The 23,677-nt window shown below is 39.0% G+C and overlaps 1 protein-coding gene across 1 annotated transcript in view; it reads right to left on the minus strand.

Moving 5' to 3' along the window:
- The window catches only part of LOC150089271 (spatacsin-like), a 542,060-nt gene that overhangs the window by 230,614 nt on the left and 287,769 nt on the right, over positions 1–23,677 (minus strand). The window contains exon 12 of the mRNA XM_090389930.1: positions 20,643–20,731. Within this exon, the coding sequence (XP_090246056.1) occupies positions 20,643–20,731 (89 nt within the window). The remainder of the gene's footprint in view (positions 1–20,642; positions 20,732–23,677) is intronic.

Genomic DNA, 23,677 nt, shown 5'->3' on the forward strand with positions numbered 1-23,677 from the left:
GATGTAGTGTCACACAGATGTAGGCAGTGCAGAGTTGGAATATGGGGGGTACAATGTGTACAGAAAGAATAGACAGGACAGGAAGGGAGGAGGGGTTATGCTATTAGCTAAGAAACACATAAAATCTAAGGAAGTGCATCCAATTGATGTTGGTGGACAATGCAGTGTTGAGTCTGTTTGGTGTGAAATAAGCACTGGGAAAGGAAAAATGAGAGTAGGTGTGTGTTATAGGCCTAATGAATCTGATGAGTATAATGAGCAATTGTGCTAAGAAATAGAATGGGCCAGTAAATCAAAATGTCTTATAATGGGGGATTTTAACTTTCCAGATGTTTGCATCTGGAAAGTTAAAATCTAGAACTGGATAGCTAACTTTCCATTCTATGTTTGCATGATTACCAAGAAAGTAGGATAAAATCTGGGTTTCATTTAATCGGCTGAATGACCGACAGGTGCTAGAACGGATTCACAAGTAAAGAGGATGGTCTACAAGAAAGTGGCAAACTGTAAGTAGGGTGTGACAGGATGTGCACTGTGGTGGATCTCTCCCAAGTTGAGAAACTGGTCCACTACTGCATAGTATAGTTGCAAAAAATTTTCTCTATGTAAAGTGGATTTATTCCGTTCATTAAGTTGTAAGTCACATGTAAGCGGAGTGATGTTCCAAGGAGCAAGAAAGAATGGGAGGGTATGTGCCACATTGTCTAAGGTTAAAATTCAGTTCTTCTAAGAAATATTTTATTCTCATAGCCAAAGGATGGTTAACAGTAAGGGTAGGGTGGTTTTAGTATAACCTGCTGTTCTGTGATGTGAACTCTATCTGCCAATTTGGGTGTTCTGGCATAGATCCAATTTTATATGCATAGCATAGTATAGTATCAGTTGTCTTCTGATTGAGATTGTTGTTTGTTTGTTAGGAGCATTAGCAACTAAGGCCACATTGCTCCAGGGATATGTGGTGGTCATTCCCTGACCTTTCCACATCCTCCGTATTTGGTGGTGACGGGCTCGAACCCCGGTTTAATCAAGAAGCGTGTGCTACGCACTGCTGCTCCTTCCCACCTGGCTACAGAGGCGCCTCATCTGATTGAGAGAGGGGGTTCATGTGCTTCAGCATATAAACTATGTATTGGAGATGTGCGATATGTTCCTAAGGCAATATATATTGTACTATGATGGATAGGATCAAGCTAGCGAAGGGCACTAGGTCTTGCTGAGCTATACACTGGTACTCCGTAGTCAAGCTTCAATTTTATTAAGACTGTATAATCGTAACAAGGTAAGGCAATCAGCTACCCACTTAGTTACTAAGAGAACCTGGATGATATTTAGCATTTACTGACAGGATGTTCTTAGTTTTTTAATATGCTCTAAAAAGGAAAGTTCATGGTGTAATGTGATTCCTAAGAACCATATGGTGAGGTGAACTGCTATTGGTTGGCCATCCAGTGGTAGTTCCAGAAGTGGGTGGAGTTTACATTGGTGGCAAAAATGGATGCATGATGTTTTTTTGGGGATTAAGTTGAAAGCCATTAGTTTGTGTCCATGAACTGATCTAAGTTCTTGCCCCATGTAACTGTCTCTCAACAGTATTCATGTTTTTTGCATGACACAAAATGCTAAGATCATCTACAAATAGTGCTGTATCATTAACAGTATTTAGAAGCAACTGGTCAACTTACTAAACTCCTAGCATTGGTGTACACACAAGTATACATGCACCTGTTCTTTTTCTTAGCTACCCTAACACAACCCATGTGTTTACTTGTACCCCAATGATTCCCAGCAGTCTCTGAAATATCCTGCATCTTATTTTCCAGGCTGCGGCTCATTCCAATAGGGTGGATGCCCTCGAAGGATTACAAGTGAGGGGCCCATCAAGCTCTCAGCTGCCCACACCAATGCCAGAGCTTGCACTTGGTCATCGCGGAACACAGCGGCAACCCCCAAGGCAGAATGCGCTGGTCCCAAAGGAACTAGTAGTTGTTGGTGACTCTATTGTCAGGGAAACGGGAAACATGCTTTGTAAAAAGGATAGGTGGAATAGGACCAGGGTATGTCTGCCAGGGGCAAAAGTTGATGACATTGTAGACGTTGATGACGTTGTAGAAGTTGTTCAGCAATGGTGTTTATTGCAATTATAAAAGTGTAGTACTAAGTACAGAGCCTCAGGGAACTCCTTCTGTCTTGTAAGATTACTTGGGATAAGGAAGTTTCAGATAGAACCTGAAATGTGTGTTTGTACAGGATGTGTTGTATGAAAATCAGTAGATGGCCACGAAGTCCACCGTAAAGTAATTCACAGAGAATGCCATAATTATACGTGGAATCATAAGCTTTACTGATGTCGAAGAAAAACATTATTTGATGTTCTGATCTGATGAATGCATTCCGAATGGAGTTCTCTAAGTCTTATTTGTATATCTAGGATTGATCTGTGTTGGCAAATACCAAATTGTGCAGAATGTAACAGATTACAGTTTTCTAGGCACCACATCAGTTGACGGTTTATCATCATTTCAAGAATTTTGCAGAGGCAACTGGTCAAGGCAATGGGTCTATAGCAAAGCAGGGTTTTTTGGGTCTCTTCTGGGTCTAAAGAATGCAAGGGCTGTAGCATGATGACCATTGTTTAGGGAATGTATCTTCTAGGTAAAGTCTATTAAACAGATTAAGGAGTGACTGCAATGATTCAGCACTTTGTTCTTGTATTGAATAATAAATATTATCAGGTCCTACCGTGCTGCATCTAGATGTTGATGGAGCTCTACGCAGTCCGTGAATAGTAAATGGTAGGTTATATTGTTCATTCCTTTTTGATGAAAAGTTTAATTTTTGTTTTTCTGTATTTGTTTTAAATCTTTGGTGTGTAACTTTCTACTGCTGATGCTTTGGCAAAGGTTTCACTAAGACATTGGCAATTTGAACAGGGTCAGAAATGTTCTGTCCCCTCCATTCCACAATAACCACAGGAGTCATCTGGTATTTGCCACTAATTTTTCTGATTATTTTCCAAATTTTATGTGTAGCGGTTTCTTGATTGATGGTTGAATTAAAGCGGATCCAAGCTGCCTTTTTTTACAGCAACCAAAATACTTTGCTCTGGTGCATGTATACTGGATAAGCTTAGCTGTAGTTGGACTGTGGCAAAAGGTATTCCACACTTTAAGTTACTTTTTTTTTTAGCCACACGGAGATGGGGGAAATCCCTGGTGCAGTTAGACCCTAAACACACTTTATACATTCATCACTGCACCAGATTTTTGGGTGTATTGGCAATTTTGAAGAGGACTTTGGTATGGTTGTTCTGCTGCATATAATACTGTTTTTGTGACATAGTCAACAAAGGCCTATTCGCATTAAATGGATAAGAACAATGTCTTCGATTGTTTTAAAATCATTGAATCTGGTTTCAAAATCATCCACAAGTTTCTCAATTTCAGAAACATATTTCTCACTATTAAATTCAAAAACAGGATATTTTTGCAAATGATCTTGCATATTTGCAAAATGATCGAATTTTTTTTCTTTGAGAACCTTAGCCATTTCCAAAAATTGATATTTATATGCAGAAATACTACTAATCATGTTACCCACATTTTTATTTTTTCCTTGTAATTACAAACTGAATTTGGAATTACACGGAAATTTACTTAATTTACTGGTAAAATCAGCCAAAAAAGCCAGATCACACCACTCTGTATCTTGAAGTTGCTGACAATCATCTCAACAAATTTTTTTGTTGGGATGATTGTCAACAAATTTCATCAACTTTGATCAACAAATTTTTTTTAATTTCATTCAGCAAATTTTGAAATCTCTGTAGATACTTACTGCGACTCAGCCACCTCACATCTGTGTGTAATATAAGATCTGGTTAATTTTCATCGAGTTGCATTTTGAAATGTCTCCTTTTAAGATATTTTCTTTGATGGAATTCACGATTTTGAAAGCTATGTCCATAACACTTTTAGTATTTAATCTTTTGCTGGCTAACACTTGTTGGTGGATGATACACTGGTAACTAAAAAATCTGGGAATTCATCCTTTTGGCACAATGCGATGAATCCGTTAAGATGCCCTGTCACTGCATTAGCTCCATCTGTTGTTATTGATATGAGCTTAAATAGTGGTAATTTAATTTTTTCAATAAAAGTTTTGAATGCATTAAATATATTAAGGCCTCCATAGTTCTTTCTTTTAACGAAACCATACCCAGCAGTTCTTCTCTAGTGGTAGAATTGTCGAAAAACCATACAAATAAAAACGAGCAGTATCATTGACATCTGTAGATTCATCCAGTTGTAAAGAAAAGAACACACAATTAGCAATATGATCATGCAATTGTTCGCTCACATTTTTATTAATTTTTTCGATGTGTCGCATCACAGTATTTCGATATAATTGCAGATCTTGAAAAGAACTTTTAATTTCATTTTTGTTCTTAAAATTTTCAAAAAGAGAATCTGTTATTTCTAAAAATGCATCTTTGATGAATTGACCATTAGAAAATGGTTTGCATTTTTTTGAAAGAAGATGAATCATGTTAAATGATGCTACAGTTACTGCTTTAGATTGTAAATTAGGTGTCAAGAAGAAATTTTGTTGTGCAAATAATCTGGATTTAAGTTCTTTTAATTTATTTTTTATAAGGTTTTTATTAGGCAGAAAATCCGATTGGTATTTACCATGGAGTGTGTTGAATTGCCTTTCTAAATTTCCTTTTTTGGGTATAGCTATGGAAGCAATGCAAATCAAAAAACAATATTTTTCTTTTATCATTACAAAAAAAAGTATTCTAGTTCCCACTCTTGATGAAAACGATACATTTTACTCTTTTTCGTAGTATTCATTTTAAATCAAAGGGTATTAAATTAACGTATAAGTACTGTCCAGTTATTTATATTAAGTAAGCTAAATAAGAATTCGACACTATGCTCTCCACAACGTAACTGCGTGAATTTTCACTAAACAAGCCAAGTGGCTGCGTGGCGACAAGAGTAATCATGTGGTTCAATGGATAAAGGAAATATTTAAAATTTGTTGTGATCGACCAAAATTAAAGCTGTGATCGACTTGTTGGCCACCTCTGATATAGGTCATCAATATTGGTATGGAAACCACAACAATTCCACTGAATTATCGTGCTCATCATTTGTTTCTTGTTAGGTTTTCAGAATATTTTCATGTTGTTGAAGTTCTCTGTTTTTCACTTTTTTTTTTTTTTTTTAATCTTTTTTTGGAAAGTAAGGCTTTCCAGTGTCCATCTCTTCATCAACAAAAATTTCTAGGACACCATCTGCAAATTTTTCATTAATATCCATTTCCTCTTGGTGTCTAGAAGTTTTGATTTGTTTTTCTTTGCATTCTTGGTCCAGGGGTGGGGAATGGGGGTATAGTTTTTCATGTGGTATGGATATCGGTGTATTGACTGCTTCAGTTTGGGTTATACTGTACAGGGTTTTGAAATAATTTGAGAAAGACTCTTTTGGAGCTACTGATAATTCATTTTGCATTGCTGTTGAGTGGTCTCTTTTGGTGATCGGAATTTGGGCATTTGGTGATTTGGGAATATGTAGGTCTGTTTAGATGGGTTGGTGGTGAGATGATCCGCTTTGCCCCTTGAAAGGAAACATTACGGTTTGATTTATACTTCTGAATAAGTTTTTCTGCTTTTTCCAGCGTTCACATGTTCCAGCAAAGGCAGGGTGATCGTTTTTACAGTTTGGGCATATTGGTTGAGGGACAGTACAGGCTTCACAAACGTGCTCTACTGAGCCACACTTTGCACAACCAGAAAGCTGTCTGTGAATGTCCGTAGTTCTGACATCAGAAATGCCTCAGCAGGTTTGGAATATATGGTCTGACATTGCATAGCAGATATCCGGCATTAATGGGAGTTGGATGATGCGGTGTCTTAAGTCAAGATGAGATTTCATGTAGGGATCAAATTACCATCTTTTCTGGTGCAGATTCTCTTGACTTGAATTACTCCTTGATCTTTAAGTTCTTCTAGCATTTCCTCTTCAGATACATCTAATAAATCTCAGTCTGAAATCACCTTTAGAGGTGTTCAGTGATCAGTGGGGTGCCACAGTTACTGGTAAGCCTGCAAAGAGATTAAAGCTCAAAAGTTGCTCAGAATGTTCGGTGTTAGAGGTCTTGATAAGAATATATACTGACCTCAGTCTTTTTACGGACTTGGGAGATCCAGCTCTACTTTCTAATTCCTTTTGGACTCTGAATGGTGAGAGTTTGCCAACTGCATTTTTACCAGATGAGTGAATGATCAAGGAAGTTGGAACTGTGTGTATCTCTGTCTCAGTTTTCTGGCGTTTGGAAGTTCCTGCAATGGAACTATCTTTGCATAGTGATTTCTTGCTTGCACTGACCAGAAAAGAATTTAATTAGTAAGTGAGAGAGTAAACACAGTAACACATAAAAAATTGACACAAGGCACGGATATTTAGGAGAGTAACTATCTTTCTTTTTAGATGTCCAGGATATGTCTGGCAGCCCATATAAATCAGAGTTTGATTTACTCATGACATGCTCTGTTTGGCCCTGGGAGATTATCTTTTTCTCCCAGGTTACTAGCCCTGCTACGTGGAGGCAAGAGCGCTGCAACCTAGTGACCCAAGCGAAGAGAAGGTTAGTATGAACTAAAAATAAAAAAGGGGGTTAAAGAAAGGTATTTTCTTTTCTATGTTACATTATTTGAATAGATCTATTTAATTCTAATACTCAAGAGTTAACAGACTTGCAAAACTCAGAAGAAACATATTTACAGTACACCACATAATCACTATAAAAAGGTGATGTGGTCACTAATATCGCTTGGCACTTGGGGCCCCATTCGACAGTGTTCTTACTTTTAGACTGACAGGAAATGGTCATCTGCATACATATAAGTTTCAACAGTTTTTGAGATACCCCGTGTCATATAGCTAACTCAAAATGCAAATAGTGTTGGATTAAGTATCAAACCCTGTGGTACACCTTCCTCCTGAATATGAGATGTAGAGTATGTTTTTATATTGGATCTGAAAATAATGAAGTAGCAAGAAAATTTTAATTATTTCAGGCAACTGTCACCCTTAGATGGTAAAGATCCATTCTAATACCAAGGTGCCAAATAGTGTTGAATGCCTTCATAAAAGACATTGCGAATATGAGATTCAGCTTTGTAAAGCACTGATTTGTTCTTCCAAAAGCTAAACTGATGGTCTGGAAAGAGCTTCTGTGACTCCAGGATGTAAGAGAACCTTGTATGAATCATCCTTTTGAAAATTTTTCCTACTCAAATTGTGAGAGATATTAGCCTATAATGTTGAACCAGGAAAGAATCTTTCCTGGTTTTGGTATGGCAATAATGAATGAATGGAGCCAGAAAAAAGGATAGGCATTTTCAGAGAAGATCTGATTGTAGAAAATCAACAGGGAACACAAATCCTCTTCATGTAAATGTTTCAGCATAATCTAATGAATACCATCTGGGCCTGCAGCACTGTTGGCAGATCTATTTAATGATTCTTTCAGTTCTATTACTGTAAAGGGTTGGTTGTGTGGGAAGGGGGGGTGGTGGTTGAAGAAGTTAATTTTATACCGTTCTTCACCATCTTTAATGCTCTAGAAGGAGGATGCATAGGAAGCAGAAGCAGAAATGTTGGCAAAAGATTCTACTAGTGTATTGGCAACTTCTTCAGGAGTAGACATGTCTTTCCTTTTTCCAGTGAAGTATTGGAGAGGGCAGCTGAACAAATTTGCCATTTAGCACCTGTATCCTTCTCCAGATGATCTGTGTGTTGGTATCTTTTATAATGGTTGACGCAAAAGCAATCCACGAATCATGTTTCACTTTCATTCTAATTTGCCTAGATTTTGTAAAGCCTTTTATAAGCAATTAAGTTACTGGTAGCTGGCACTTCTGGAAATTATTACATGCATGATTTTTCTCTTGTTTGGCATTAGAGCACTTTCTATTCCACTGGTGATTTCGGTGAGCGTGATATGTCTTGGATTTTGGAATGAAAGCAGTTGCTGTAGTCAGAATCTGATTGGTGACGTAAGTAGTTACATCACCAACAGGTTTCTGTTGAACATAAATTCTATCTAAAAGCATTTGGGCAAAATAGCCATCCCAGTTCACCTTATTAAACTTCCAATTTGTATTGAGCAAATAATTGGAAAATGATCATTGTTAAAGGGATTGGATAATCTTGACCATGCCATGCCATGACTGGAAAGATGGATGGAGAGCAAACTGACGTCAACTGCAGAAGTAGATCTTGTAGGTAGATGGATGTATACAGGAGATCCAGAGTTTAGTAAATTAAGATCATTATTATTCATAAATTCCTCAATCAATTTGCCTCTTCTGTCCACTGTAGCAGACATTGTGTCCGTTAAAGTCACCGAAAAGACAAATTGGAGTTTGGAGTTGTTCTCCAATTCTTCGGAGTTGTCTTCCTCATTCAGAACTTAACCTGTAATGAGGTTGTTAAGTTCTGAATGAGGAAGAGGTAGAGATGGTGGAATATAAACGGAAACAAGGGTAACTGATGTACCAACTGCAATACGAGCAGCCACAGCTTCTAGATTTGTTTGTAAATGGATTGGCTTGGATGGCAGGTTAGAATTAACTAGAATGGCTACTCCTTCAGATGCAGGAAACTGAGTTCGTATCTCATTTGAAGTTCACATATTTGGAGAATTCTGGCAAAATGAGCTATTGAATTGAGCTAGTAGATCCCTTAAGTCATCAAAATGACTGCTTAGTCCTTTGCAGTTCCATTGTATGATGTTATACATTATTTAGGTGGAGTTTGTTTCCCGGACACTTTTTTTTTTACATTCTTTTTTTGGATAGATGAGGCATCCAGTATCCCATTATCAAGAATCCAAGTTCTAGATGGGTTCCTCATAATCTGAGTATTCATCTACTTCCATACCATTGGTTGGCAATTCATTTTCTTGCTGTTTTTAATAGTTTCCAATTTTCACTATCATGCGAGACCATTCGAGTATCAGTTTGGGATACTAATTAGAGTGTTAGTTGTTTCACTGGTTTTAGTTTTCGGAGTATCTTTTCGGAAGGCAGATAATTAACTCTAACCCAGTTTCCAGAGCGGTGTTCAATGGTATTGATACATCTGTTAGGCTGCAGTTGAAAGATAGCTTCAGGTGAAAAATACATAGGATAGATGGAGCATGGTCAACATAATTTGTCTGTGTGCTTCAGGATACATTAATTTATGTTCTATTTTTGTATCTTTGACTTTTCTTTCCAGTTTTCCAGTTAAAATGATTTAGAAAATGCAGGTTAATTTCCTTTGCAGTTGGGACACACGGGAGTTGAGGCTGAGCAACCTGCTTGTGTATGATCCTTAGAGCCACATATAGGATAGATGCAATCATCTCTGCTTGTCTGCTGAGAGTGGCCATATTTCTGGAACTTAAAACAATAATTGGATTCAGAATGCAGGGCCCAATTCGGCAGTTTAAATAGCCAGCTTTTACAGTGGATGGCAAATCAGGAGTATTGAAGGTTAAAATAATGGATAGAGTTGGGAAGAGATTTCCATCTTTTTAATCATTATGCTCTTCGCATCGATTACCTTCTGATTACTAAGTTCTTGGACTAATTCCCCCTCAGACACTGCAAGTAGGTCCCACTCTGTGATCACACCATTCGATGAATTTAAGATATTGTGGGGAGCACAAATACTGGCAGCCCACCAAATGTTTTTGTCTTTAATGGCCACTCAGAATGTTTGGAAGTGGCTGTTTCAACTAGGGCTCCAGATTGCAGTTGCTTCACCATTTTTGGTGTTCCAACAGTAGTCACTACCCACTCAGGGAAGAGAGGAATGAAAAAGACCTGGGAGTGATTGTGCAATGAGACATGAAGTTTTCTGAGCAGTGCCGAAAGGCTGCCAGAGCGGGTCATGGTGTCTTGTCAAGGATATACAGGAATTCTGCTAGCAGGGATAAGGAACTGATTATCCCTTTGTATAAGGCAATGGTCAGACCAAACCTTGAGTACTGCTTTTTTTTTTTTTTTTAATGTGAACCCCAAACACGAGAGGTATTAGAACCTATAGTACTTAGTATCGTGCTTGGGTTGGAGGTTGAGAAGACGAAAGAAAATATTTATTGACATTGGACTTGAAATTCTGTAGATTGTAATTTTCAGGAAATATGTATGAAGGAAGGCTGTTCCAGAAAACAGCAGTTGAATGAATAAATGAGGAAGATGAAAAGTTGGTTCTGTGGGTTTGAAGTTGGACAGTAAATGGGTGTTGGCTGGTGGCGGCACGTGTTCAGACTGTTTTGAAAGAGAGAGCGGGAATTATAGAAGCCAATTCAGAAGAACAGTGCCCATGGAAGTATCTGTAGAACAGGCATGCAGCAGAAGCAGTGCATCTATGAGAAAGCGAGTGGAGAGACTCTGTAAGAGATCAATCATTAATTAACCTAACTGTCCTCTTCTGAATGGAATCAAGAAGCCTGAGAGAGGTTTTGGGAGCAACACCCCAGATGTGGGAACAATATTCCATGGCAGGGTGGATTTGCGATTTATACAGAGTGAGCAGCTGTTTGAAAGAAAAGTAATGCTGAGAGCGAAAGAGAAAACCAAGTTTTTTAGATGCAGAGGAAGCAATATTTGTAATGTGCTTGTGCCAAGAGAGATTAGAAGTCAGGGTAATCGCCAAAAGAGATATATCATTTTGCCTAGAAATCGGAGTGTCACTAAAGATAAGCATAGGAGCAGAAGGCGCCTCCGTAGCCAGGTGGGAAGGAGCAGCAGTGCGCAGCACACGCTTCTTGATTAGACCGGGGTTCGAGCCCGTCACCACCAAATACGGAGGATGCGGAAAGGTCAGGGACTGACCACCACATATCCCTGGAGCAATGTGGCCTTAGTTGCTAATGCTCCTAAAAACCAAACAACAACAACATAGGAGCAGAAGAATCCTTTTTGCGAGATATAAGACAAGACTGAGTTTTAGAAGGCTTGAAATCAACTAAGTTGTCTTTGCCCCACACGAGAATACCTGAAGATCGGCATTTAAGCAATCGGTAGCATATTTTCGAGAAGTTGAAGCTGATTGAGCAGGACAAGGTTTCTCAAAATGGAAAGTTGAATGCAATGTGCTAACCTTGGGGGACACCGGCATTAGTGAAGAAGTTAGAAGACAGAGAGCCATCTACCATCACCCTCAGTGAGCAATCAGAGAGAAAACTGGATACTCAATTACTAAAAACAGTTGGAAAACCATAAGATGGAAGCTTGTTAAGAAGACCTTTATGCTAAACAGGATCAAAAGCCTTTGAGATATCAAGAGCAACTAGTTGTGTTTTGCTGAACCTTTCCATTGAATTAGTCCATAAATGGGTAACATAAGCCAGAATATCACCAGTGGACCGACACTGACGGAATCCATACTGGCGATCGTTGATCAGACGGAAGGTTTCTAGGTAGTTTAAGAGTTGGAGGTTAATTGATTTCTCCATTACTTTAGAAAGAGTAGAAGTAATTGCAAAGGGACGATAATTGGATGGGAAGGATTTGATTTTTAGGAACTGGCTGGATATGAGCAAATTTCCTAAGCAGAAGGAAAAACACCTTTGGAATAAGAAAGTGAAAAAAGCGGCAAAGAACAGGAGTAAGTTTAGGAGCACAGGTTTTGAGAACAAGTGGAGAAATATCATCAGGACCTGGAGCTTTCTTAGCATGAAGATTCATCGAAATCCTTCTGATATCCTTTTGACGGAAGACCACAGGAGGCATTGAATGGAGCGTGTTGGGAATGGTGGGAGGTGTTTTACCAAGATCATTAATACATGAGCTGGAAGGAAAATGGGATGCTAGCAGGTCAGCTTTATCCTTGGCTGAAATGACAACAGAACCATCTGGTTTGGACAGAGGTGGGAGCAGAGATGGGCAAAAGTTGCGGCCAATAGCTTTGGCAAGAGACCAGAATGCTCGACTACCATTAGGGCAAGAAGTAAGTTTTCTACTCTTACCCTGTTCAAACTCTAGTTTGGACTGATTAATAACTGCTTTACAATTGTTGCGAGCTTTGGTGTAGGCAGAAAATGAAACTGAAGAATTAGAAACAAGCCAATTACGATATGCAACATTCTTCTCTTGGACAGCCTTAGCACATTTATTGGAAAACCAAGGTTTAGATAAAGGACGAGATTTTAAAGTGGAGTGTGGGATAAAGGATTCCATTCCTGCAAGAATAATTTCACTGACACGGTCTGAGCAAACGTTGACATCAGAAGTTTTGAAACAGTAATCCGACCAAGGAAAAGAAGAAAAGAAGTCTCGCAGGTCATCCCATTTTGCAATCTTGTAATGCCAAACAACACGAGGTCGGGAATATCCATGAGATAAAGGTTCCATTGGAGAAGAGACAATCACCAAGTTGTGATCTGAAGTTGCCTAAAGGACCTCTCACTACGACTGTGTACTTAGAAGGGTTGTTTTTGAGGAAAAAAAGATCAAGCATATTGGCTGTATGATTAGGATTGTCTAGTATTCTTGTAGGTAAATGAACATTCTGTGCTAGGTCATTAGTAATTGGAAAAGCCTCAGCATCTCGACCTGCTGGGTCGGTGTGACTAGAAAACGGAAGCCAGCTGGAGTTGTGAACATTAAAATCACCAAGGAAAATTACCTCACTGTTAGGAAAGTTGGACTGGAGAAAGTCAAGTTGCAAAGAGAGGAAATCAAAGAGCTCCAAGTGATTAGTGGAGTTGGGAGAATGGTAGAGACAACAGATCAATTTGACCCAATGAGGTAGAGAGATTTTAAGCCAGAGAAGACCAAAGAGAGGAGATTCCAAATTGCCAAGTCTCTGAGAGGGAATATCAGAACGGACATATGCACAAGTATTTGAGGCGAAAGGAATCATACAGCGAATAATTTGGGCATCTGAGATGAGCAGTAGTTGAATCAACCGATAACTGAGATTCTGTCAGAAAAAGTACATGGGGGTTTGGCAGACTGCAAGTGGAAATGGACATCGTTGAGATTAGAATTGAGACCACATATATTTGTGAAATGAATTGGGAAGTCCTTGGGAGGTTTAGATCTTTTCGCAGATAAGCTTGCTCTATTAGTTTGACAATTCATGGTGTATTCAATAGTAAGAAAAAGTGGGTGGGACATGCTGTATGAAGTAATGAAATTTTTGGATATGGCGTACATGTGGTAAGAATATACCCAGATCCTTGACATAACGTGGCCTCGACAATGCTCCCAGCATACACACTACTTGGATTATATACTAGCTGATCCGGAAGCCTCCTAGAGAGTTACCAATAGGTTTGGTCCGGTGTACTAACTAGCGGCCGGCCTGCGAACACCGTTTTAGAGCTGTACCCTCAAAATGTAAGGAATATTGGATCTCGCCACGACATTCATCATAACCTCAAAAGTCACCAATCATACTGCATGATGGAAGAGATAGGGAAGGGTTGGCCGGAACTTAGCTCTAGAGACTAAACATGGGTTCCACCACTTCAAGCCTCCAATAAGCAAAGTGGTGGTATTTCACCGGTTGATGAGAGTCATCTACCACCTAGTACTCCCTGGTAACGTAAAGGGGCGGCTCCATGTGGTGTGGGCGCCACACCTCGACCCCTGCTTACGTTGATTCACACCTGGGTGGTCACCCACCATGTACTTGTGCATGGAGGTTATACCCAGGATTACTAACAGTCCCACCGTCGTGAAGGTGTAAGCAGAAGATTTGGCTGACACAGACCGTCCGGACTTTGCCGAAATTGGGTCCACTTGACTTGAGTGTCACCCGAATATGAGTTCCATCAGCGTTTTAGACTCCCAGGTAGCAAGCTTACAGGTCTGGAGGCTTCATTTTAGGAAGGATGTAGAGTTGCTAGAACAAGTACAGAGAGGGGTAACAAGATTGGTGAGGGGAACAAAGGGGTGCTCTTACCAGGAGAGGCTTAATTTCTGCAAATTGCAGTACCTGGAGACTAGGCACCTGCAAAATGTTCTGATTGAGGCCTTGAATTGTTTGAGCAGGCTCAATGCCGATGGGTTCTTCCTCTTGCTAAGATTACTCACCTGAGGGGGCATAAACTCAAACTGAGGAAAGACAGTTGTAGAATAGATGCGCAGAAATTTTCCTTTAGCCAGCGGGTAGTTGATTGCTGGAACTAACTTCCATTTGTGGAAGTTGATAGCTTAAATAAATTCAAGGACAAACTGGACAAACCTTTGGAGCTAACGGATGGATGAAATGGGAAGTTTTTTTTTTTTTTTTTTTTTTTGGCTGATGCTGTATAAGCTTGCTTTCTTGCCGCTGTTAATGCTAACATAATGCTAATATTAATGACTTTCTTCACTAAGTTGGCATCCTATCATAGTTTGCCAATGACAGCACAAAACATTTCATCTTCCAATTGGAAAAATTTTACTCTTCAGAGAGCTTCAATCCCCTACCAGATACTTAAATTGGTCTCAAGGATAATTCTGCAGTGCACTTTAAAACACTTGGTAACTTGGTTAAATACTATCTTCTGAAATTCAGTTATTCATTATTTCTAGCTGTTGTTGTTGTTGTTATTATTATTATTTGGTTTTTAGGAGCATTAGCAACTAAGGCCATATTGCTCCAAGGATATGCGGTGGTCATTCCCTGACCTCTCCGCATCCTCCGTATTTGGTGGTCACGGGCTCGAACCCAGGTCTAATGGTCTAATCAAGAAGCGTGACCTACACACTGCTGCTCCTGGCTACAGAGGCGCCTATTATTACTAGCAAAAGAAGGCTTGTTGTAGCCATGATCACCTTCATTACCACTCACATTTCTAAGCAAGGTCACTTATCTGTATTGACTGAAAACTTTTCTGACATCTAATCTATCTCTCTCTCTCTCTCTCTCTCTCTCTCTCTCTCTCTTGACCTAAGCATATAACAAATATTGCTTTTCTGACATAAAAAAACAAAATAAAAAATTATAAAAAAAAAAAAAGAATTTCATTTTTAATTCTTTATCAGGAAAAGAGAAGCCTCTTGGCTTCTCTTTTCTTTCTTAAGAAAAGAAAGCCAATGCAAGAAGCGGAGCATTCAAATGAATAAGTTCATCATGCAAGCATGCAACAAAGTAATAAAGCTAGAGACCAAAATAACAATGTACAAGATGAAACTACAGATCAAGTGTTCAGAACAGTTCCTGACTGTTCATAGTCAATGAACAGCGATTAGCACACAATAGACAGACCATCATCATGAAGAACCTCATAGCTCCTGCAACCTTGGAAAAGATTATGCTTGATTTTCGCAAATTCAGCCATCAAGAGACTGAACATACTTCGGAAAGGGAAGGAGGGTTGACAGATCTCACTGAACAATGGAAGAAGGTGATTTAAGAACCCAAGGTATTATTTACAGGAAAACACAGCACAAATATACAAGCCCTAAGAAAGATAGACAAATCGCACACATTGCTCAACCTCACCAAGGAGATTCCACTCCCACAGGTAGAAGAAACAAACACAGAAAGATAAACAAAGGCATGACAGACATTACAATCACCTCCAACAATGACTACATAGATAAGATGGTTTCAAATTCGAGGCTGATGAGTAGGATGCTCTTCCCCGAGACCAAAGGATTCATGCTTGCCATCCAAGACTACAGAATCAACTCCAGGAAATACGTTGCCAAGGTCTCCAGAGTAACAGACAACACCTTTCAAAGATTTCCACCTGGCATCTTTGAACAGACACAACCCCCTTTTCTACACAAAGGAAATGGCTATCTACCTGATCAAACAAGTAGAGGTCACTGTTGAAAAAAAGCCATGAATTAGGGTTGAATTTGAAAGTATCTGCAATTCTGCCCAGACACGACAGGAGGGAGTATATGATGAGAGCTTTGTAGATCAATTTGGCCCTGGAGAGATTGTGCAAGGCTCAAGGGGTAGAATTTTTCTCAGCCTAGTCTGCGCTTGTTAACAGGAGAGACTGCTTCTACAGGTATGGGATACACTTATATAGAAAGGGTGCAAGAATATTTGCTGAGGCTATCGAGGCAATGTTAGGTGGTTCGGAAAACTGTTAATGTGGGGGGGGATAAACAGACTAAAAGGTTAACAGTGCCCGCAGGCAGAGGCAAAAGTGATTTTTGCACAGATTCTATTAGAATGAGCAGCAGCCTGGAAAGCAAGGTAATGGATATTTCCAGGACTACTGGGATTCATAGTGGAACAAGTAAATACATGGGCTTTTAGGGTAACCAAGAGTAGAAAGATTGGTATAAATTCAATAAACTCCTAGCATTGGTATAAATGCAAGCATGTATGCTTGCATTTATACCAATGCTAGGAGTTTAGCTAATAATTTGATGAGCTTGAAGTGCTAGTTAAGACATCAAAGGCAGATATTGCTGGGATATCAAAGACATGACAGATAGAGGCAGTGCAGAGTTGGAATTTCGGGAGTACAATGTGTACAGGAAGGATAGACAGGATAGGAAGGGAGGAAGGGTTATGCTATTAGTTAGGAAACACATAAAATCCAAGGAAGAGCAGCCAGTCAACATCAATATCATTTTTAAATACAGAAAACAACAATGGACCCAACACTGAACCCCGAGGGACTCCACTAATAACATTAGTCCACAGAGAGCAGTGTCCATTGATTTCCAGGTTAGTGGCGAGTCAGTTTGATATGACCTAAGCACTGAGAAATCAAAATTGAGAGTAGGAGTGGGTTATAGGCCTAATGACTCTGATGAGTATAATAAAAACTGTACAGAGAAATAGAGTGGGCCAGTAAATCGGAGAGTCTTATATTGGGGGATTTTAATTTCCCAGATATTGACTGGCACACACACACTTGCAAGGCTTTTGGGGATTTATTGGATGATTGTTTTCTACATCAGCATGTTCGGGAGGCAACTAGAGGGAGGAAATACTCTTCATCTGATTATCAGTAGTGATTCTTCATGCATTAAGAATCTGCAGATAAAGGAACTACCAGGTGGCACTGATCACAGTGTGCTGAAGTGGGATTTACTCAAAGAGGTAACTACCATCAAGGGTTAGTTGTTTGTTTGTTATTTGTTTTTTGGGAGCATTAGCAACTAAGGCCATATTGCTCCGGGAATATGCAGTGGTCATTCCCTTGACGTTACCGCATCCTCCGTATTTGGTGGTGATGGGCTCGAACCCCGGTCTAATCAAGAAGCATGTGCTACACACTGCTGCTGCTCCTTCCCATCTGGCTACGGAGACGCCTACCATCAAGGGTAAAGGGAAGGGTTTTTGCTTTCGTAAAGGCAACTACAGTAGACTGAGACAGTATCTATTGTATTCTATATGGTGGGACTAACTGATGATGTTACCAAGAGCAAATTCAAAATGGGAATTTGAATTTGTATTCAAAGAATTAATCTTAGAAGCTACTAGGCTTTACATACTAACTAAGGAATATTATTCAAGGTTTAGGCCTAATTGGATGTCAGATGAACTAATGAGACATGTGGCAGAGAAGAAAAATGCATCGCATACACATAAATTAATTTATGAAACAACAGGATTACCTTTATTTTAGATATAGAAAGCTTCTTTTCCAACCAACTCTCCTGGTCCAACGCGCTAATAATTCTTTGGGAAGGCGATATCAATTTTACAAATCGCCTTCCCAAAGAATTATTGGAGCAGTGTGGCATTGGAGGCATGCTGCTATGGATAAAGGGATGGTTAAGTGGGAGAAGACAGGGAGTGGTAATCAATGAACACTGCTCTTCGTGGACTAATGTTATTAGTGTAGTCCTTCAGGGTTCAGTGTTGGGTCCATTGTTGTTTTCTGTATTTATAAATGATATTGATGATGGTATATCAGGCTTAATGTTTAAGTTTCAGACAATGCGAAGGTTGGCGGGGTTGTTAATGACAATAATGATAGTATGCTGCTGCTGCAACAGGCTCTAGAAAAGTTGAGCAGATGGTCTGAGAGGTGGCAAATGAAGTTTAACATTGAAAAATGTAAAGTACTACAACATATGTTAAGCAGTAACCCCAGAGTAACATATCAACTCTGTGGTACTACGCTGACAATGGTAGAGAATGAAAAGGACTTGGGGGTAATTGTGCAGGCAGATATGAAGTTTTCTGAGCAGTGTAGATGGTCTGCAAAAGTAACTCATGGTGTCTTGTCAAGGATATACAGGAATTTTTCTAGCAGGGATAAGGAGGTGATTATCCCCTTGTATAAGGCAATGGTGAAGCCACACCTTGGGTAAGGAAATGTATACAGGTCTGGAGGCCTCATTTTAAGAAGGACTTGGGATTGTTGGAATGAGTACAGAGAAGAGCAACAAGATTAGTGAATGGAACAAAAGGTTGCTCTTATGAAGATTTTACAGATTACAGTGTTTGGAAACTAGGCACCTGCGAGGTGATCTGATTGAGGTGTGTATAAAGCCTTGAATGGTTTGAGCATGCTCAATGCTGATGGGAATCTTCCTCTTGCTCAGAATAGTCACCTGAGAGGGCATAAATTCAAATTGAGGAAAGACAATTATAGGATAGATGTATGGAAGTTTGCCTTTAGCCAGCAGGTAGTTGATTGGTGGAACAGACTTCCATCTTTTGTTGTGGAAATTGATAGCCTAAATATATTTAAGGCTGAGCTGAACAGGTATTTGAAACAAATGGAGGGGTGAAATCGGAGCGTGTTTTTTTTTTTTTTTTCTTGGCTGATGATGCCATAATAGCTGTCATAAGAACCTAGCAGCAACAGGGCTTGAAGCAAACACTTAAATGGAATTCCTGAAAGCAATGATCCTGAACACCTGTAGAATAGTCAGAGCTCTTCACCGCATAATAACTGAACATAATAACCACCCCAAGTATCTGGTACCAGTATCCATTGGAGGCTTAGAAAAAGCCAATTAGGAGGATAATAATAATTACTAAAACGGAGATATAATGAAGTAAAACTAGGTGCTTTCAGTAAATCTAAACTTTTAAGTTTCCTACTTCACGAGATGTTTATACTGCGTAATATTGCATTAAGGAAGGTTTACTATTTTTCTCTAAGTGTATTAAGGAAAGAAAAAATGGCTGATGAAATAAGAAGAGAGAGGCGATCACAACTAAAGAAAGAAAAGAAATTAAAAAAAAATAATAAATAAAAAATAAGGGTAAAAAATAAACTGAAAGCAGAAAAAATTGCAAAGAAATAGGAACAGAAAAGAATACAATAACAATGTATCTCCAAGTGCCTAAAAAAAAAAAAAGATGAAAAGAAGGTTCGGCCAAACATTAAAAAGAAAATTCTATCATTATAAGAAAAACAGTGGACTGTAGACCCATATAATGAGAAAAAAGGCAGCCAAAGATAACTTGGCAGAGAAAGATCAAGAAGGAGAGAGGAGAGGAACACATCATGGTAGGAGCTAGAAGAATTAATAATGGACAAACTGTGATGGAATAATCTTAATGTAAAGTCGCTAAACTAATTACGGAGGATGCGAAAGGTCAGGGAATGACCACCGCATATCCCTGGAGCAATATGGCCTTAGTTGCTAATGCTCCTAAAAATCAAATAACAAACAAGTCTCTAAAAACAAACCAAATTTATATGAATTTAATTCAAGCCGATAGGTTTTTCTAGCATGTATAAGGTGCCATATGTTTTCTTACTTTTTTTTTTTTTTTCATGTTTTTTTTTGGTATGAAATTAATGACATTTTCAAAACTATTACAAATAAAAAAATCTTCCAGTACCATAAATACTGATGAATTAATATTTTAATTTGGCAGTAAGTGATACAAATGCATATAACAGCATTAAAATATAAATTATAATGTGTAGCATAATTTTTAATATGAATATAAATTAGTCACACAAAATTATATAGGGTAGACTCCCAATTAGTTGGTATGAATGGAAAATAAATTTTACCAGATAAGCAAAAGAATGAAATAAAAACTTGTAAATGTAAATTTGTCAATATATATTCATATTTATAAAAGTATAGTACAACTAGCTCTTTCACAGAGTGAGGAGAAATAAACTAAAATTTAATAAGATATTACTGTTTTCTGAGAAAAAAAAGAAAAAAAGAGAAAAGAAAATCACTAACATTTGCTTTTTACCTTGGTTTGTCTTCCAGTAAGAGGTGCTACATAAATTTTAAAGCATCTTGTAAGCAAAAACAATATCTTGCTGTTTCATGTACATTTGAATAAAGACATTAATGTTGACACTAGCACCTTTCCATGCTCAATGCTGCGTTCAAGTTTTATTCAATAGACAAAACATTTTTTTTCTGTTTTAATGTTGTTGATGGCTGGAGAGATAAATAAAGGGGGGGATAGTAACATTAACCATATCAGCAAAACTGAAGGATTACAGAACAACTAGAGTAAACTAGTATGCAGAAAGAAGTGAGGATGAAATTTGCAAGAAATTCAAGGGACTTGTTTACAAGACCATTATAAAATGTAAATAAACAAACTCAGTATTTTGATTTCAATATTTTTATTTGTTATCAAACTTAGCATTTGTGGACCATAGAGACCATCATTAATCTGTAACCCAGGTAATCAAGAGTCTACTATAATAATAATAATATAAAATATTATTACCATTTGGATTTTGCTTCCATTTACAAAATGTAAGAATCATGTCAAGAACAGAAGTGCAGCAACGTGGACATTTTGGCCATGTTTGAAAGCTAGAAATATAAAAATTACATATTACTGATATTTCTAATTCTTCTTTGTTCTCTCTCTCTCTCTCTCTCTCTCTCTCATGCATACATGTGCATGCACACACGTGTACACACACACACACACGCACAAACTAAGTTTAACTGACTATATTTATAATTCCATTTCCACTAATATTTTAATGCTGTCTAATTCTTATTTATTCATATTTCAGATTATTCAGGGGCAATGAACGTACCATTTTTCATGCATCAATAAATTTATTTAATTTTTTGGCATTAATTGGCTTTACATTTTTTATCCTCCCCTCCCCACACAGTCTCCTACTTGAGGACCATTATATATTTTGGCTTTTGCACTTTCCCTGTTGCATGCACAGGACAGGCAATTACTATTCTTCAATTCTCTCACTTATTATCTTTTTCATTATTTTATTATTCTCAACTGTTCAATAACCTGTTTTGGCATTGTGTTGTGTACACCAATGAGCCAAATCATTATCATCACCTACTTAATATGATGCTGGTCCTCCACGTGCAGCCAAAACAGCTTGTACCCGGTGAGGCATGGGCCCCAGAAGATTTCTAAATGTGTCTTGTGGTATCTGGTATCAACACGTAACCAGCAGATCCTTTAACTCCTGTAAGATCCGTGGTTGAGACACCTCATATCATAGTTGCTGTTCCAAAGCAAACCACAGATTCGTAATGGGATTGATGTCTGGGGAAATTGGAGACCAGGGCAATACCTGGAAGTCTTACTCGTGTTCCACGAACCAGTCTCGAACAATCCGGGCAGCGTGGCATGGCACATTATCCTTCTGAAAGACGGCACTGCCAGAGGGAAAGACTGTTGCCATGAAAGGGTGTACCTGGTCAGCAATAATGTTTAGGTATAAAGTATGTTCGTGTCAGACGACACCTGGGATTTCTCCCATCTCCACTTGTGTTTGCTGTATCGAGGACAGTATACTGTCAAGCCAGAGACTCAAAAGTGTGTAGGCCATGTCTGTGCAGTGTGAAGTGTTGTGTCCATTGTTCATCTGGCTTATTGGCCACCAGGCCCCTCGTGAGGCCTGATGTTGCCCATAGCTCACCACATGGAGGCTAGCTGGGTGTGTCCAAATTCACAACAAATTGCTCTGGCAGGTCCTGTCGCCTAGTTTCCTGGGATTTTAGTGGCTAGGACCTAAAAAAAAAAAATTCCATGCATTTGACATTAATTCTTAATGAGATTGCTGTTAGGAAATCACTGGTTGGGGTTGAACACTAGAGAGATGTGTTGGGGTTGAACACTAGGTCGGGCAAAATTTTGTTATTAAATTTAGACGTGTGGGCTATATGCTAGACGTAAAATAATAGTGGAGGCTGATGATGGGGGGGGGGGGGTAGAAGTAAGGGGTCGATAGAGGAGATGACCCCTGTTAGCATGCCCAGGCCACATCAGAGGGAAGTTTGGATGGCAAGTGGGAGAGACAAAGAAAATTTATCTCCCCCTGCCATGGATAGGGTATACAGGTAGAGTGGGGAAAAGGCTGAAGGCTGGGGGTGAAAGGCAGAAGTATGGAGACAACAGAGAAGGTGGTCCCAGGTGGTCAGTGAGGCAGGCCCATACCTCACCAGGCAAAGAGATGGGTCAGCAGGGAAGGGAGGAAACAGAGTATCTGTCTCCTCTCCCTCCTGCCGGGGATAAGGAATTAAAGATGAATAGGGTTAGGGTACCCCATTCAGATTGCCTATAGCATTTGACAGCGGAGCTGCTGATGGCCTAGTCCATTCCCAGCAGAGATCAGACCAGAGCGGGATCATTCATGGGATGGTTCCTGTCCGTTCTGCAGTCTTTACAGTCAAAAAGTCCAGGTTCGCTTGTCGTTGTTTGTTGAGTCTTTCTTCTGTCATTTCCCATCCATGGTATTTGCGTCACTGTTGTTTATAGAGTCATTTCTCATTGATTCGATTTTAGATCCACTTCAGAGTTTAGTGCCTTGATCATCAGAAGCCACTGGATTCAAGGTGTCTTCTGTGGAATGATTGCCTTTGAGGTTTGTTCATTTCCTTATTGTGTCAGTAGTTGGTTGCAGTTCGCTGTGATAAGAGCTCTCCGTCTTGTGAACAGGGCCAGTGCATAGTTGGAGAAAGCCTGATATTCCTCCCTGGTGTCTAAGATGTGGTGCTCCTGGTCGTATGGTAGATACTGTATTTTGGTGACGAATGCACTGCGGAGGTAGTCATAGAGTTGGCAATCATGCATGAGGTGCTGCCAGCTCTCCAGGCCCCCCACTTCATGTGTGAGTATGGCTCTTGTATTATCATGACGTCTACATTCTCCTCTTCAGCCTTTATACGAATCTGATCTACTACCACCCTGGCCCTCAGTGCATTGATCAGCAGAAAGTTTACCTTTGTAGTGCTGTATCCTCTAAGGCACGTCCCCATAATCCAGCCTGGATTGGAACAAGCTCTTAACTTTCAGGCAGGTGGGGCACTTGTTATCCCTGACTGAGTGGGTGCAGTCCAGCAACAACTTATATTTTCTGGAAATAACCTCCCTTCACACATATTTGCTGAAAACTACAATCTACAATCTAAGAAATTCAAGTACGATGCCAATACGTATCTTCTTTCATCTTCTTTACCTCAAGGCAATGCACGGTAGGAAGTACTACAAGTTCTAATACAGTTCATGTTTAGGGTTCCAAAACACACACACCATAATGATAAAATATATTCTCAAACCTATATTTATCAATTTACAAATCAGAATAGTAGTATTTCCATCTCGTGTAAGACAACACGAGATATGGAAATCTAAATGTACTAAACATGGCAATCTTACTATTCATATTTCTATTAATCAATATAGTGTAATAAACTTTTACCAGTTGTAAACACTGGTGGACACTTTGTGTGAAATTAAGTATTGAGTTTATAAATAATGTCATATTCAGTATT

This window comes from Mastigoproctus giganteus, chromosome 2 (genome assembly GCF_048544385.1).
Source record: "Mastigoproctus giganteus isolate SK-2022 chromosome 2, ASM4854438v1, whole genome shotgun sequence".
Lineage (NCBI taxonomy): Eukaryota > Metazoa > Arthropoda > Arachnida > Uropygi > Thelyphonidae > Mastigoproctus > Mastigoproctus giganteus.